We start from the raw sequence: 18,485 nt of genomic DNA, 5'->3' as shown, positions 1-18,485 counted from the left end.
GGAGGCAGGGGAGGATTGCAAGCAATTGTCCCAGTCCTCATGGTTGGGCTGATCCAGCTGCTGTGGTCCCAGTGCTGCAGCTGGCAGCCACATGATACCAGAGCAGCCAATAGGGGCCAGGGGTGTGGAGAGGAATGGGAAGCACTGAAAGTGGCAGCAGGTAAGGAGAAGGGGCAGCAAGTGGGCACACAGAGCTCAGCAGGAGCATAGAGTCCATGTGGAGCACTGGAGCCAGGGCCAGCAAGGGCCCAGAATGGGGCGGCAGGAGGGCAGGAGCGTGGGGCTGGGCTGGCAGGACTCTGGAGCCAGGCTGTCTTCCACTCTCCCTGCTGATGCAACCTGGCCTGGCTCCATAGGGCCCTACCAGCCCATGCCCGGGTTCCCACTGCCCCACTCTGGACCCTACTGGCTCTGGCCCTGGTGCATCGCAGTGGCCCTGTGCTCCTCCCCAGCTGTTGCTGCACTCTGCATGCTTGCTTGCTGCCCCTTCTCACCACCTGCTACGACCATTTTCCCTGCCACTGCCACCACTCCCCTCCATGCCCTGCCAGTCACTCTGGCACCACATGGTTCCTGGCTGCAGTGCCGAACCGCAGGATGCAGCAGGAGCTGGCCTGGCCCCTGTGATTCTCAGCTGACCCTGTGCAGTGCTGGACAGGCCTATTCCACACCTGCTGCACCCTGCAGTCTCTGCTGTGCAGCTGGGATGTGATGCCGGAGCAGCGAGCTGGGGGGAGGAAACAGGGAAGTGACAGAAGGGCAGTGGTGGCAGATGTGGGGGAAGTGTCTACATGTGGGAACACAGGGCCACCCAGTGCCCTGGGGCCAGGAGCAGCATGGAGCCCAGGCTTGGAGAAGGGCTGAGGAGGGCTCTGCCTGCCATGGGGATGGCTGTGGAAGAATCCACCCCCTCTACACATGCCACAACCCTCCCCAGCCACCCTCCCTGACACACTCACAGCCCCCCACAAACCCCACCCCCATGCTATATATCTGCACACACACCCACATGCTCCCCCACCCCACATACACACATACCCACACTCCCCACAAACCCCTCACAAATCCACACCTTCCCCCACACCCCACACACCCACAAACCTATACCCACCCACCCACACCCCCACTACAATATACAAGAGTAAGACTTAAATTTAAGCTATTGTGCAATCACATTATGTAGACTACACAAATGCATGTAAATCAGGCCAAAAATATTTTTTGAAATCAAATTAATGACTGCTGCAGTAAATGTTTGATTTTTAGAATATAATTTGGTATTTTTCTGGCTGCAAGATGGCAAACCCTTGCTGAAAGCAATACCTCTCGGGGGGCACAAGGAGGGACTTCTGGTGACAAAGGTCAGGGGCTAGGGGTGGGACTTCCAGCCCCAAGATGGCAACCAGGGGGTGGGGCACCTGTCAAGGGGCAGGGATACCTTTGTGGCCCTTGACCAATTGCCAAAACTTGGTAAGCAGCCCTCCGCCTGGAATAATTCCCCGGTTCTAGGAACTGCACCAGCTGGTGAACTGGCCCAAAGGTGCCACTGGGTTGATAACAGTTTACCAATAGCTAAAGATCTGAGCCAAAGACTCCAGTAGAGTGCTGCTGATTTATGACAGCAATAGGCAATCCAGTCTGAGAGAGATTACGATGGGCACAGCCCAGTTCTCGGTCTGAAAGACACTCTAAGAATTGTGTGATAAACCTGAGGAAATGCAGAGCAAATGAGGAAATGCAAAATATGTTGTGATTTGAGTAAGGCTAATCTGGAGTTTATTGCCTCACTGTCTTGTCACATGAAAACAAAGAAATATTTTAGGTAAAATAATGCTCTGTGTTATATAGAAAGTGAGAGGATATTATCTGCTTGCCCCTCATTGTCCATAAATGAAAGTCTATGAAAAAGAATTAAGCAAAATCAAATTAAAATTGAGCCAAAGTGAGCCATTGAACAAAAACATATTTTACACATGAGCATAGGAATTACCCATCTGAATCAGACATATTCTCCATCTGACCAAATTATATGATAAATGGTTGGAATAATGAAAATCCAACACATTCCACGACAGCCTTGTTATAAGCATTAATTTCCCTGATGTTTGAAAACATTTACCATATTTATAATTATATTTTGTCCATTCAGAATGCTTAAAGAGAAAGCATGTTGGAACCTGATTTCGTTTTTCCCCCTCACAGTTTCTTTGACTTAATGTTGATACATTTTGTCAAAACTATTTTCACCTGAAATATGGAATTTTGGGAAATGATCAAACTAAGCACCAAGGAAGAATTCCTGGTGGGTGGAACATTTGCTCTCTTAACTTAGAAGTTATATCTGTCTTAAAAAGAAACTAAACAAAGGAATGGGAAAGGGATAAGAGAGATGGCAGTTGTTGATGGTGTTACATTTTTTTAAGGTAACTAGTATACTTCAGAGTTATGTAGCTTGGAAGAAGCATTATGGGGCTGCTCAAGAATTAAGGCTTTGATCAAGGACATTTTTAAAAAAGAAAACATAAAAAGAAACCTGACATTTACATTTTATTTTTAACAATTGTGTAATTTTTCTTTCAGAAAGCAAATACTGAAACTGTTATAAACTAAGGCCAAAACATATTTTGCTTTCAATTAACCTGAAACAAGTTCTCCTTCGTACAGCCCAAAATCTTTGATTAAGTTCTTAGCAACACTAAGATTTTTTTTAATTCATGAAAATTGTCATTTAGTGGGAATAGACATTGCAGGATATGATGTTTTTACCTGACTCATCTAAAAGACTTTGTTGCCCTTGAAAATCTTTCCAATACAATTAGGTCCCGCTGTCCAGCTGGGTTGGGACACGAGTCCTAGAGCTTCCCACGAAAAGCCTTCCTGAATGCAGCACTTCCTCGCTGGCATTGCAACACCCTGTGAAAAACCACATCCTTCAGTTGGACAAAACACTGCTTCAAGGCCCCTTTGACTGTGTCATTCCTTAAAGTAAAGATGAAAGGATTAAGAAATGGGCAGACAATGGTTGTCAGCACAGCAGGGATCTTCTGTAAGCCCAGGGTCCCTTTCTGGGAAGGGGTGACATAGATAAAGATGGTAATGCCACAGGATATTGAAATGATGGTCAGGTGAGAGGAACAAGTGTTGAAGGCCTTTCTTCGCCCCATGGAAGTAGGGATGCGCAGGATGGTGGAGATGATGTAGGCATAGGAGATGATTGTTAGGACTAATGAGCAGAGGATGACAACAGATGACAGCAGGAAATCCATCAGTTCAATCATGCGAGTGTCAGAGCAGGACAGCTCCAGCAGGGGTCCAGAATCACAAAAGAAATGGTCGATGACATTGGACTGGCAATAGGGCAACCTGGAGATTAAAATGATTGGAAAGAGGACAGACAGGAAGCCCCCCATCCAACAGCCCAGCACCATCTGGGTGCAGACCCAGCCATTCATGACTGTGTGATAGCGCAGGGGGGTGCATATGGCAACGTATCGGTCATAGGACATGGAGGTCAAGAGAAAGTACTCTACTGTGCCCAGGAAGAAGTAGAAGTATAATTGAGTCATACAGCCAGCAAAGGAGATAGTTTTATCCCCCAAGAGGAGGTTGCTGATGAACTGTGGAATGATGACAGAGGTGAAGAAGATGTCCAGCACAGAAAGGTTGCAAAGGAAGTAGTACATTGGGGTGTGGAGCTGTCTGGTGGTGGGGACAATGCCCAAGATGACCAAATTCCCAGTCAAGGTCAGGATGTACATGGCCAGCAGCATGGCAGAGAGCAAGATCTCCTCCTTGTGTCCAATTGGGAAGCCCAGGAGAACAAACTGTGTCACCCTAGTGGTGTCATTCTTCATCTCCAGCTCACCTGGCTTTGGGATCACCGGAGAGACAGGAGGAGACAGTAGCCCTGTGAGAATGAGATGATGGAGATGGACATGAGATGCTGCTTTACGTCATGTAAAGTGCTATGGAATCAACTTTCCTTCTCAAAATCTGAGGTGGAACATACTCCCCCAACACACATGTGCATATCTTACTTTCTCTCCCTACGCCCATATATACAACTATATCCATTTCTTCTAGTCCTTATTTCCCACCTCAGCCCTCTTTCCCACTCACTCACACGCTTATATTATTGTACATAAACTTCAGTGAGATGGGTGGACAACTGGCTTAGAGGTCACTCCCAGAGAGTGGTGATCAATGGGATGGCTTCATCCTGGAGGGCCATCTCCAGTGGTGTCCCCCACAGCTGAGTGCTTGGACCCATGCTTAAATAATATATTCATTAACAACTTGGTTGTGGGGGTAGGAAGCTCAGTGATTAAGTTTGTGGATGATACCTAGCTGTGGGGAAATGTGTGCACAGCAGAGGATAGTGCAAAGATCCAGGATGACCTTGACAGACTGGATTTATGGATGACATTAAATCAAGTGAGGTTTACCAGGGAGACATGAAAGGTCTTTCATCTTTGTGGGACGTCACCACAACTATACAGTGGGTGATGGTCCACTGGCTGGCACAGCATCTGAATGAGATCTGGGGGTCATGATCTACTGGAAGATGAATATGAGCCAATAGTGCAACGAGGCTGGCAGAAGGGCAAATAAAACTCTGGTGTGCATCAGCCAATGTGTGGCCAATATATCCAGGGAGGTACTCCTTCCTCTCTGCTTGGTGTTGGTGAAGCTTCAGCTGCAGTCCTATGGCCAGTTCTGTTCACCACACTTCAAGAAGGATGTGGATAAACTCAAGAGAGTACAAAGAAGGGCCACCCACATGGTTAAAGGCATGGAGGGTAGGCCTCATGAGGAGAGACTCTGGGAACTGGGCCTGTTCAGTCTGAGTAAGAGAAGGCTAAGAGGTGACTCGATAGCTTTCTACAAGTACAATGGGGGGAGCATCAAGAACAAGGAGAGCAAATATTCAGAAAGGCACCTCTATGGAGGACGAGGACCAATGGGATAAACTAAGAGAGGGTAAATTCCTTGAACATAAGGAAAAACATCTTCTTTGTAAGGGTCACCAGAATCTGGAACACACTCCTAGCAGAAGTGGTGCAGTCACCCTCCTTGGAGGTGTTCAAGACAAGGCTGGACAGGCACCTTGTTGAGCTCATCTGAGCCCAATAAATTCCTGCCCAGAGCAGGGGACCAGACTTGATGATCTTACAGATCCCTTATAGTTCTATGTTTCTATTATTCTATTATATCACCCAATGAGAGGATCTGATATCCCAACATTTCGTTCTCCATTCACACTTCTCTACTTACACTCTCTCTCTCTCTTTCCTTTCAACATGTCCATTTATCTATCTCCCACACGTAGCATCTTCTAGTGTATATAGTCTCTTTCATGTTTTCTCTCTCTCCCACCAGTGTGTGTGTGTGTGTGTGTATGTGTATGTATATATATATATATATATATATATATATATATATATAAAAACACATTTCACATAACACATAATATAACACATTCTATCAATCCCAGATGGGTCCATACCCATCCTGTGAGGTAGGAGAGATGAAAGTGTCCTGACTACCGGGTCATCCATCCTTCCCCTTTTCATGACCATGGGAATGAGAAAGCTATTCTATCAAGTGCAATGTTACCATGTCTTCTGTGCAGAAGACCACCCCTGATTTCTTCAAACTTCTGTCCTTCCTTGAAGGTAGAACCCAGCCTTAGACCTTATCTCTCTGAAAATACTTGATCATGTTCTCACTCCAAGCCAAAGGGGGACTTTTCCATGATTAAAAGCAAGGAGATAGTGGAGGGTGAGACCACATCCCAGAATTACAAAATGATGAGCAGAGCTCCGGGACTCTCATACTCACGTTTCCGGAGGACACAGGCAAGCATGCCTGGCCTTTGCCATGCCTTCTCTGCATAAGTCAGGACTGTGACTCAGGCCAGCAAGGTATTGGTGTCTGTCAGGATACAGCATGGTCCACAGCACCAGCTAAAGGGCTCTCTGCCTATTCCTTATAAACACTGTTATGCAGTCATGCCACCCTTCTTCCACATCCTCTTGCCTGCATCCTTCTCTCTGCAGGATCCATCTATTCATGGAAATACATGCAGTCTCTACCTGCTCCACTGAACTATCTGTGCTTTCCACTCTCCTCTCTAGCTAGATAATTCTTTGCTCCTCACCATAAGCACCAGCTTCAGGATGCAGCTGTTTAAGGCTAAGTAAGAAAGCTGTTTTTTTCTCCATAGTGTCTGCTCTGGATGGGGATAACACAGTAACCTGACTTCCACTAACACAGCTAACATCTACAGGACCTAATAAATTCTTCTGCCTCCAGGGAACTAATTTGGAAGTGCATCAATCTGCACTCATTATCCAAGGGTCTGGGGATGAGGATGCTACATGCCAAAAAAAGAAATACAACCCTGCAAGAATTAACTGCAACCTCAAGAGAAGTGCCACTAAAATCCTGATGTACAAACAAAAACCTTCTGCTGTGTCTTTTCAACCCCATCTTTCAGCTGAACAACAGCTGAAACAATATTTCGGAAGAGGAGAGAGAGCTAAATTCCCATTGGTTTTGTTGAGATGCCATTTACCATCAAGATCTCATGGAGATAAAAGATAGCAAGGAAGAAAAATATAAAGATTTTGCAAAAGATGCACAACAGAAATACGCGTTCTGTTTTCCTTTAGAACATTGTTTCCATCAGATAATGTCATGTTGTTGCTGTCTCAATTCCATTTCACTTTGGGGGGAAGAAAGTTGGGAATTAAATATTTTGGTAATGTCAATATGCAAAGGAGCCTTCCTGAAATAGGATGTTTAGATCTCTTCTGGCAATAATTACTTTTCTCTGGCAGAATTCATGTACATGACAAGTTGCTATCTCAATGGCTTGATTTTTCTAGAAGCAACCTGTACATTTTAAAAAAAAATCATTTAATAATTTTGTTAGTGATATTGTAGCCATGTTGATTCAATTCAAAAGAACTCAAAAGCTTATTAACTGGGTGATAGCACCTCCGTGGTCACATGCAACTGTTTGCACCAGTTCCATACACCTTGATAATCTTTACAAACCTCATCTTGACAGAAGCGCAGAAAACCAAACTCTCCAAAAAAAACCCCCAAGTTCTACTGCATAATCACATTTTCATATTTCACAACTTGTCGTGAATTAGACGTTCTGAGCTCCCACCAGCTCTGACCGGTTAGGCACGTTCCTTTCTTAGAAAGCCATTGAATGTTTGGATCAGATTTCCACCTGGTATAATCAAGGATTTTGGGAGAGGAAGAGTGGGATAGGGGAGAGAGGAACATAGATTTACATCAGTGAAATATCTGGCCCCATAGATCTGGAAACAAAAACACCCCCAGCTCCAGGTCTGTCCAGCACTCAGATACCCGTGTGCCATGTGGAATCAGAGGGCAGATCTAAAGAGGTTGTGATACTTTGAGACCAGTGTTTTCAAATGATCCTGGGTAGGAGGTTATACCCAAAACTCACAAAAATGCAGAGGAACCATGAACCAGTGTCATTGAATATCCTACCCCAAACCCCAATCAGGCAGCTATATGAGCCAGGCATTGGTCAGAAGTAGTATATAGGCTCACCACCTTTCAATGCAAAAGTGACAGGTGGGCGGGACCAGAAGTCCCGCCCCTTTACCCCTGCCCCCTTTCCCCATGTATGGTGTGTGACATCACCAGCCCCGCCCCCTGAGCCCAGTCACGTGGTGCATGACATCAGCAACTCTGCCCCCACCCCCGGTCACAGGGTGTATGACATCAGCAACTCCACCCCCAGTCACATGGTGTCACCTACCCCACGCTAACACCCATGTGGTGCATTCAGGTGCTTGAGGACAAATTTAAACCATGGCACAAAGACACCATCTTCCAAATGCTCAACGTCTGCTTTGGGGACCAGGGCGATAGGTCATAACTGCACCATGTGATGTAGGGCAGTTCTTGCAGCATGAGGGGTTGGGCTTTGGGGGTCTGCATGGGCTGTCCTTCTGATGCCATGGACCATGTGGTGGTGGTGTCACACACCATGGGACTGGGGGCGGGGGCAGAGTTGCTGATGTCACACACCGCGGGACTGGGGGTGGGGGTGGAGTTAGTGATGTCACACACCATGGGATTGGGTTCAGGGGAAGGCTGGTGACACCACACACCATACATGGGGAAAGGGGGTGGGACTTGCCGTCCCACCCACCTGTCACATTTGCATTGAAGGGCAGTGAGCCTATGTACTATTGTGATTCAAAGAGGGAAAAACCTTTATTATAAAAAAACAAGACTTTTTGCTGAAATGATAATCAAAAATACATTTTTCTGTTTAGTTTTCATTTAAATTTTCTGCAGAAAAAGAAATGTTCAGAGCAGCTCCAGTAGAAAGGTTCCCTTAATGTAAAAAAGCAGTCCCCTTAGTTGATACAACCAGTAGGTATTGTCTTCTTCAATGGAAGAGGGAAGCCTGGGATTGGTCCGGGTTTATACAGTGAGCTCCTGCCTGGACACGCTGAGAGATTGTTATAGGTTGAATGAATCATTAGGTTTGTATAACACAGGTCATAGAATTCCTCTTATATTAAGTCCATTTGACTTGTATTTTGACTGAAGTTTATTTTCCAAGAAGTCACTCAGCCTTCCTTTGAACACACATTTCAAGAGCAAACTGGATGCTTATCTTGCTGGGATCCTATGACCCCAGCTGACTTCCTGCCCTTTGGGCAGGGGGCTGGACTCGATGATCTTTCAAGGTCCCTTCCAGCCCTAATGTCTATGAAATCTATGAAATGTCAGATAAACAGTGCTCCCATTTCCCAGGGACTTTGCTCCAATTATTAATTACTTTTACTCATTTGGAAATAATATTCCTGGCATTAGTAGTAGTAATTCCTTTCTGTATTAGATTAGGCTGCCCCTTGTTTCCCTCATATTTTCTCCCCATATAAATACCTACACGTCACAATCAATCTCTTTCTTTCCTCTCGTTCATAAACTAAACACTGAACTCTTCAAGGCCCTCATTTTAATTAATTTCCCCCTCCTCCTCAAATTATTCCAGATAGATTTTTTTTTTCCGGATACTGTCAGTTCCAAAATTATCTTTCAATGTCTCTGATCTAAACTGATGTGAATCAGAATCCAAAAACGGGATGAGACACAGAAACAATGTTTATTGAAATAGAAGTAAGACTTTAAAATACATTAAAAAAAAATGGTTAAAAATTATTTTACAATTTAGCCACTAGGAGGCATCTCAGGATAACTAAAAAGAGTACCAGTAGTAGTGTATAGTAACTTTTTAAAACTCAGCAGTTTAAATATGGACAGGTTTCATCCGTTTTGTCCCAAACACATAGAGAAAAGGAGGGCTAAGGGCCAGATTCCTAAAGACATTTGAGAGCCTCAAGATGGAGATAGCCTCCTGGATAGAATTACAAAAGAGCCTTGGGTCCCTTATTCTCAGACTTGCAATGGAAGTTAGGCATGATATTTGCTTATTCTGAAAATAAAATATATAATCGTTTCTTTTAAAAAAAAAAAAAGCAGAGTAAAACATTGTAATAATGCTTCATATGAGATTTCACTCACAAGAATCCAGTAATTTTCACTCTACTTTTCTTTTAGTTCAAAAATCAAATACTTTTAAATTAAATTGGCCGCCTTCATATTTTTACCTGCTTTGAAAAACCCAAGCCAATCCTAAACGCAAAGCATAAAAACAAAACTCCATTCTTTAACGTGTGAAAGGAGTGGAAATTATTGAAAAAACTTAACAGCACAAATCAGGAATTGGTGGCAACAGGAAAAATCAAAAGGATATTTTTCCAAATGAAAAACTAGTTTTCATTTTAAAAGGAGATTGTAGAAGATACCGATTTTTCTCTCCTCCCTCCCCACAAAATGGACACATTTAAATACATGCAGAGATATAAATGAAACACCAATGTTCTTATTTGGTCTGTAATGGAAGGCAGGAGTGTTTTGCAAAACGCTGAGAGATTGCAAAGTCCATCAAGGGCAGAGATTTTCCAACCTGCCAAATGGGCACCTTGGATTCTGCCACATGATTCAGTGTAAAATCAGTCTCACAGTCTAAGCAGCAATACAACTTACATTTGTAAGGGGCCTTTCACATCCCAGAATGAGCTAAAGATCTAGCTCACAGCTTCCAAAGCAGGCATTCAGTTTTACTCTGACTCATACACAGTGTTGGAGAGAAAATCCTGGAGTCCAGGCTCCCATCCTTCTGCTCTAACCACTACTCCCCACTTAACCCCAAAAGCTAGAGAACCAGTCACGGAGTCCTGGGTTTAACCCTCGAACCTACCCTCCTCTCCCAGAACCAGGGATTGAACCCAGGAGTTTTGGAGCCTGTCCGGGTAGATGCAGCTCCTCTCCCAGGGTGGTGACTAGAAACTTTGGAGTTTGGGCTCTACAGTTCTAGATCCCTTTGCTCTCCTAAACTTGGGCAAGGACCCAACAATCCAGTCTTCTTGCCGTCCAACTCATGGCCAAATGTCTTCACAGAGCTGAGACAGGACCCAGGAATCTGGGCTCCCAGTTTCTCCTGCTCTTAGCTTGGGATGCTACTTCCCTCCCAAAGTTGAAGATAGATCCCAGGAGTCCAGGCTGTGAGTCCCTATTTTTTAAACCCAAAAATCCTCATTCCCACCCCTAAAGCCAAGGATGGAAACCAGGTGTCCAGACTGTTTCCAGTTTTCCCTCCACCTTCCTGCACAAGTCCAAGGCCTCCCCCACTGCACTTTATCTAAGCTCTCTCCTCCATTTCTTCTACGGCTTTCCCCATGGTGGCTAAGATCCTGGTCCTCCGTGCCACATCCCACAGGGCTGCCTTGACCTTCTCATTACGCAAGGTATAGATGAAAGGGTTGAGCGATGGGGCCACCACACTGGTCATCAGGGCCACCACCTTGTCCACCTGCTCTGGGTAGGTGTGGCTGGTGCGGACATGCATGAAGATGTGGCTGCCGTAGACAATGGTCACCACTACCATGTGTGAAGCACAAGTAGAGAAGGCCTTGCGGCGCCCATGCAGGGAGGGAATGCGGAGCACTGCCAGGACAATGTAGCCATAGGAGATGCCTGTCAACACCAGTGAGCCCAATATCAGCACCGCGGCCAGCACCAAGTTGACAGCTTCAACCTCATGGGTCCCCGAGCAAGACAGCCCCACCAGTGGTGTCCGGTCACAGAAGAAGTGGTTGATGATGTTGGGGCCACAGTAGGGCAGCCCAGTCACCAGAATGAGCGGCCCCAGGATGGTTGCAAAAGCCGCGGCCCAGGAGCCACATACCAGCTGCAAGCAGAAGCGCCCAGTCATGAGCGCTGGGTAGCGGAGCGGGTTGCAGATGGCTTGGTAGCGGTCAAAAGACATGACACCCAAAAGCAGGAACTCAGCGGCCCCCAGAAGGAAGTAGAAGTAGCACTGGATCATGCAGCCAGCAAAGGAAATCGTCTGAGGGCCCTGGAGGAAGCTGGCCAAGAGCTTGGGCACTGTGACAGAGGTGAACCATATCTCCACAAAGGAAAAGTTACGCAGGAAGAAGTACATGGGGCTGCGGAGCCGGTGATCAGAGAGGGTGATGCCAATGATGACCCCGTTCCCAGAAAGCGTCAGCAGATAGTTGGTCAGAACCAGGCAGAAGAGGACGAGGTGGAGGGGTGGGGCGGTGGGGAAGCCCAGCAGGATGAACTCCTGGACAGAGGCTGTGGCGTTAATCATGGGCTGAACTCTGCAAAGAGGAGAGAGATGTTTCATTGCTTGCAGGGAAGGGTGAAGGAGTGAGTATGAGGTTCAGGAGAGCTGCAAAGAGAGCTCTGCCAGCAGAAGAGGATTTGCCTCAAAGACTCTGGTTGCATCACCTCGGCCAAAGCCAAGGAGGATTTACCTTCTGCAATGAATGAAGACCTCAATACAACAAAGCACCAGTTGATGGATCTGGAAACATCAGGGTACCCAAACCATATTAAAACTGCCCCCTCCTTCACCCTGATACTAGGCAACATCAGACCGTGTTCAATTGCTAAAGCAGTCTAAGCATGCTTCACCCTGGAGACAGTTAAGGTCCCAAGCAACCTCAGATTTACCCATTGACATACCAGGCAAAAAGGTTTCATGGATCTACCTGGTGTGAGCCTAGAAAGGACCATTAAAATCATGTTGTGTAGCAGGGCTGGACTATTGCTGTAGCTGTGATGGCCCAGATAATGTCTGAGGCAAGGATTTTTTGGTGATATATTTTATTGGACCAACTGTATAATTGGGAAAGCTATTGGACAAGCCTTCAGGCATCAAGTGCCCTTCCTCAGGTCCTGTATATGCAGGTGGTCCGACAAAAGGTATCACAAAAAAATCCTTGCCTCTCAAACATTAAAATCATCACAGGCCAAAAATCTAGCCCAGTTATCCCCTATACTGAGCCTGAGAAACTTGCATTATGGCTAAGCTATAATCTTCTAGAAAGGCATGCAGTTTAGGCACAAAGGTATCAAGGGAATCTACCACCTCCCTAAACAGCTTGTTTCAGTAGTTCAGCAGCCTCACTGGTAAAAGAGAAGGGAAAAACCTGCCTTTCTTCTCATTTGAAGTCATTTGGTTTCAGCATCTAGCCATTGGTTCTTTCTGCATCTTTCTCCATGAAAGCAGAGACCCCTTTAGAAGCTGCTACTCTCTTGCCATGAAGGTCCTTATCTACTATAATGAACCAAACCTTTCACCTTTATGTCATAAGTCCAACCATATTTTCTTTTCTTAAGGTATCTCACCATAAAGTAACATTTATTTTCCAACCTTCAAACCATTTTCTTTTCCCTAGTTGGCTCTTTGCTGATTAGACTTGAGTTGTTTTTCATCCAACGAGCACAGTCAGTCCCATGCCTATCGCTCACATTTGGCTTTGACTTTAAAGACCCTGCTTTGGAGTTCCCCTTCTTCTTATAAATTCCCTGCCTTGTATAAGGAGGCACTGAAAACCAAGCCTGACAGGGACTGGGCTTCCTAATGAGAGATGAGTACTACCAAAGGACAGGCAGATAATGATGCATGCTGCAAAGGGAATGAGGGGCAAAGGCAGGACAGATGCTGCAAAAAAAGGAAGGACAAAGCAGTGCAGAAATCACTGAAACCTAGATCATAGAAAATTAGGGTTGGAAGGGAAGTCAGGAGGTCATCTAGTTCAACCCCCTGTTCAAAACAGACCAGCTCCAACTCAACTTTCTCAGCCAAAGCTTTGATCTTAAAAACCTCCAAGGACGGAGATTTTACAACCTCTCTGGGTAACCCATTCCAGTGCTTTTCTAACCTCCTTGTGCAAAAGTTTTTCCTAATATCTAACCACAACTTTCCCTTACTGCAACTGGAGACTATTGCTCCTTGTTCTATCATCTGCCACCACTGAGAACAGTCCAGCTCCATCCTCTTTGCAACCACCCTTCAGGGAGTTGAAGGCTGCTATTAAATCTCACCTCAGTCTTTTCTTCTCCAAACTGAATAAGCCCAGCTCCCGCAACCTCTCCTCATAAGTCATGTGCCCCAGCCCCCTCATAATTTTCATTGCCCTCCGCTGGACTCTCTCCAGTCACCTACAGGAAAAGTGGCTAATGCTCATATCTTAAAGGAAAAAAAATGAATCTAGTTAAAATGTTGCATCTGTTTTTTTGCTGTCTCTTAAACTGATACAAGTTTAGCCTGGGTTGTATTGCTGACATAAAATCTATCTACATTAAAAAAAAACAACATATCTCTCAGTCCTAAACAAGAATGTCCTCATGAGGGTGTTACTTTGATTTAATTAATCAGTTTGAACTAATTTGATCAAATACATGAGGCAAAAAGACTTAGAGCCATGCTAAAGCCAATTTTTCTGTTTTTCTTTTTTTTTTTTAAACTGATGTGGGGAAAAAAAATCAATGAATCAAAGTAAAAAAAATGTTTTGAGTCAAAATGTTTGTAATGTGAATTCTTAAATGGGATGAAATGTTTTCAATTTTGAGTTGCACAATATGCTTTAAGTGCAGTAAAGCAGAATCAACACAACTGAAAAAATGGAACATTTAACTTTAAAAAGGTGCAAGTTTTTAATTTTATAAGTTTTATAAGCTTTAATTCATAGAAACCTAGGTAGATTTGCAAGCTGCTTCAGGCAGCATGAATTTAAAAGTTTGGTGGAAAAAAAAATATATGGTCAGCTGAAATTTGTTTCCCAGTTCCCCACAGATTGTGTCTGGAGGAAAAAAAAAAACGCTCTACATTTCCTATCTGTCCTCTGCACAGCTTGACATGTCTGAAACCAATTGTTTCTTATATCTCTCTCCCGCACCTTGCTCTGTTCCAGTCTGTCTGTGTTGTTGTTGCCTAATGCTTTCTAGCAAGACACCATTTAGATCAAAAATAAGCACACTATACAGAATAAAGTGTTGTTGGAAAACAAGAACAAATAGAAAACTTGACCTACCTGAGCTACTTTCTTGCCCCACACATGAGTTTGACCAGATGTGTTCATGAACATGTACAAGGATAGTGAATGTCGCTGGGAACGTGGCTGGTTGGAGCAGTGGCTAAGCTAATGTTTGCCTGAGCCCAGGAACCTAGGCAATGAGTGTGAGCAGGTGCAGGTCACTCTGGGGGGCTTAGCACAGAGGGTGACACCAAGTGTATGTTGTAGTGATACCAATTATAATTAGAGGATAATCCCTAACTAAAGAAACTCAGTTGGTTATTGGGGATAGTCCATCAGTTCAATATCTAGGAGGCATGCAGAGATACAAACATAGAGTCTGCTGGGCTTGCTTACTGCCCCAAACTAAAACCTGTTTTGCTGTTCTCCTCATTCACATATGCCTGTGTTTCACCTGTGTGTAGCTGTGAATGTGTGCAGTGTCTACAAGCGTGCATTGGTCCTGGCTGCCCCAGAATAGCTGTGAGATTTCCCCACACCAGCACCAATGCCTCCCTCTCCCACTGGCGTGACTCACATCTATGCCACTAAGTCGAGTCCGCATGAGCACGCCTCTGATTCCTGGTCAGTGCAGGACATGACTTAGTGGCTCCAGGCTGGATCTAAGCACCGCTCCTCAGCTCACAGGCAAGCTGTGACTCCCCACAAGAGCTGCTGGGTCCAGCTGTCTCCTGACTACACCTCAGAGCAAAGCAGAAGGAGTTCTTCACAAGGTCCATGGTGGGAGATGGAGCAGAAGCACCTCAGACTGTTGCTGGGACATTGAAGGGGCCATGCCTCTAGCCCTCTGCCTCAAGGTGCTGCTAATTCACGGTGACAAAGATCCACCAGAGAACTTCCCCTTAATGCCATGCTACTTATCAAGGCAGCCAGCCCTGGGGACAGACCCACTTGGGATACGCTCCAGGGAGGGTAGGAGGAAGAGCTGGAGCCACAAACACAGGCGCTGAAGGGACGTTCTCTAAATTGTGTTATGCAGGAGATCAGGCAAGGCAGCTGCCTTGGATCTGAGACACAGGAAGGACCTAGGAGGATCTAGTTAGTGACCGGTGTTCCCAGCGGGAACAGACTCATCCTCTAAGAGAAATCTGTGATCCCCATGACTGCAGGGTCTTTCAGGCATTTATCATCACAGAGAAAAGGAGAATCTGGAGTGTATCCCTCCCCTCCCCTCCTCTGCCATTCATGTTTACCAGTGTGGCTTTAGAATTAGATGTGGAAGCAATGGACCACCCGCTCCATCAAATACCCAGCTCAGCTCTGTTCCTGGAGGAAAATCTCAGAGAGGAACAGTTCCCAGAGACTCAGTAGCAGGCACAGCCCCCCCAGCACCTGTTCCCTTGGCAAAGGGAAAGGTGTCCAGCTAAAACAGTCTCCAGCCAAACTGTTCTGTGCTATGGAAAAGTAGAGGTATCAGTTGGATTGAAAATCTCCCAGGAAAGTATCTGCTGCCCTCACCAGTCTTTTGCACCCCACCAGCAAAAAGAAAAACAACAAGGGAGGGGGAAATAAACCCCAAAGAACCTTTAGGAGACTTGTGGCTTCTTGCAGCTGGGAGCCAGGGGTGTTTTTCGAGGTTCTCCACCTAATTTTTGAAGTTTTTCTGACATAAAGAAGTTTTTGAAGTCACTTTCTGGACTGAGTGATGGGCGTTGCTCCCTAGTTTGGGGCTGGGGCATAGCTCAGCTCTACAGAAGACATACAGTGGAGGGGTTTCAAAGAGGTCCACAAAGGAACACAAGAACATAAAAAGTGCTAGATTGGGTCAGACCAATGGTCCATCTAGCCCAACATACTGTCTCCAACGGTGGTAGAAGTGGATGCTATAGAGGGAAAGGATTGAACGTGCGTGATCTATCCTCTACTCAATGCCTTCACTGGCATCTACCATTATTGGGTTAGAGATGTCAGAGAAAACATCTCCAACCGTTCTGTTCAGTAACCATTAATAGATCTATCATCCAGGAATTTATCCAGTCTTATTTTGAACCTGGCTCTGCCATCTGCTTCTACCTCCTGTAGCAATAAAGGTGGTTCAGAGGACCAGTCCTGAGCCTTTTGGTCTAAACCTATGAGGGAACATACTGCTGGGGAAGGAGAAGCCAAGAAGAAGGGGTGGGGAGGACAGCGAGAGTGGCATGGGTACATAATCCATACAGCATCACAATATCACCCCTTTCCCCCATGACAGCAGAGCAATCAGCTATGGAAATGCCACAGAGCAGTACCAGGAGAGGCCCCAAGAGGTGGCCTCCACCCCGTTTATTCCTGGCCCTAGAGGTAACAGGGCTAGTGCAGATACAGTGTTGGGTGCCCCTCCACCACCATTTGGGGCTTGGCCAAGTACTGGAGTGGGGTTGGGGCACCCAAGGCCCTGTCCTGTGGAGCCCAGGGGGAGGTGGGCAGCAGAAGAGCAGCCACTTCTTCAGTTCCCATAGATGAGACCCAATAGCCCTTGAGGCAGTGGTAGTGGTAATTCTCCTCCTGCTCACCCCCATCGCCAGCCACCCACAGCGAGCAGGAGGAGGAGAAGGGAGGGGCTGAAGGTCTTGGCCAGGCCCACCGGCATCTCCTGGTGGGGGCCAAGCCCCAGGGCAGGGTCTCCAGGTCCTGAGAAGGCATCTCGAGTGGCATGAGTGGCACAGTGCAGGGCTAAAAGACAAGAGAGGGTTGGAAAGGTGTGTTATGGGGCAGGAGGCACAGGATAAGCCACTCCCCAGATCTGGGATGGAAGTCATGGTTCCCCTCCTACCCTGTACAGGCTGCAATGAGGGGGCAGGCCTGTGTGGAGCAAGGGAAGAGCTAGTGTATGAAGAAGGGTGTGAAGGGCATGGAGGGGGAAAGGGTGCTGTGTGTATGGAGATGTGCACAGGCCATGTGCACAGAGGTACCAGCCTGGGAGCAGGGAAGACAGTGAGGGAGAGATGGTTGCATGCATCCCCTGACCCTTCCAGCCATGACCCGTGGCTACCACCTTCCTGCTCCACCACCCACCCAAAGCCAAGGTGCCACGTACCCCCATCTCCCCACCTTACACTCACCCCCTGCCGGCCCCTCCACCAGCTGCTCAGCCGCCCCAGCCTCCAGGTGCCCATCTCCTGAGACACCACGTTCCCCATGTCAGGGCATGCCTCCTCCTTGCTCCCCTCATCCTAGGGAGCTGTGCAGCTTCTGGGGCAATTGTGACCTCAGGGCTGGCTGCAAGCTGTCACCCCGAGCCAAGCCTGCTCAGAAAAGGGGGGTGTACCCTGCCCCCACCCACTCCAGGATGCCCCTCTGTTCCTTCCTACACCCACCCCAGGCCCCTCCCCACCAGCCCCAAGCTCTGCCCCTCTCCCCCCTCCCCCTTACAACATCTGCACAGCTGACGGGTATCATCATAACCACCAGCTCTTTATTGACCGATGCTCCTCCTAGCCTTTCAGTCCTTCCTCATGCCTCTCCACCATGGCTTGAGGGTCCCCTGGCCCGGCTCCCTGCACAGCCATGAGACGGCCAGGCCCAGCTCGGCCAGCGAAGCCTCCACCTGCTGCAGCAGTGCATGGGACAGGCGTCGGTCCCGGTAGTGGAAATTCTCCTTCCAGCTCCGCCCAGCCCAGGCCAAGGGCAAGGGTGAGGGCCGGCCAATGCCGGGGCGCGAGAGACATGGGTCAGCAGCACCGGTGGGCAGTGGGTTCTGGAAGGGAGCAAGGAGAAGGGGCCACTGATGAGAAGGGATACGGTGGGGAGGAGCACATATCATAGACCATGAGGCTTGGAAGGGACTGCAGGGGATCACATCCAGTCCAACCCCCTGCTCAAAGCAGGACCATCCCCAACTAGATCATCCCAGCCAAGGTTTTGTCTAGCCAGGTCTTAAACGCCTCCAAGAATGGAGATTCCACAACCACTCCGGGTAACCTGGTCCAGTGTTTTACTACCCTCCTCATGAGAAAGTTCTTCCTAATATCTAACCTCAACTTCCCTTGCTGCAACTTGAGATCAGCACTGGGCAACACAGGCATGGGC

General features: G+C 46.9%; 2 protein-coding genes across 2 annotated transcripts; both read right to left on the bottom strand.

Moving 5' to 3' along the window:
* Positions 1-2,852: 2,852 nt before the first annotated feature.
* Positions 2,853-3,854, bottom strand: LOC102565897 (olfactory receptor 6J1). Its single transcript, XM_006264677.2, has one exon. It carries the CDS (start codon positions 3,852-3,854, stop codon positions 2,853-2,855), a length of 1,002 nt encoding a protein of 333 aa, XP_006264739.1.
* A 6,236-nt stretch (positions 3,855-10,090) lies between these two features.
* LOC102564486 (olfactory receptor 6M1) lies at positions 10,091-11,743 on the bottom strand. Its single transcript, XM_006260976.3, has one exon. It carries the CDS (start codon positions 11,741-11,743, stop codon positions 10,769-10,771), a length of 975 nt encoding a protein of 324 aa, XP_006261038.2. The 3' UTR covers positions 10,091-10,768.
* Positions 11,744-18,485: the final 6,742 nt, after the last annotated feature.

The sequence above is a fragment of the Alligator mississippiensis genome, chromosome 7 (genome assembly GCF_030867095.1).
Source record: "Alligator mississippiensis isolate rAllMis1 chromosome 7, rAllMis1, whole genome shotgun sequence".
NCBI classification, from domain to species: Eukaryota; Metazoa; Chordata; order Crocodylia; family Alligatoridae; genus Alligator; species Alligator mississippiensis.
The sequence above is the reverse complement of the archived record's forward strand: the minus strand, read 5'-3'. Positions and strand labels throughout refer to the sequence as shown.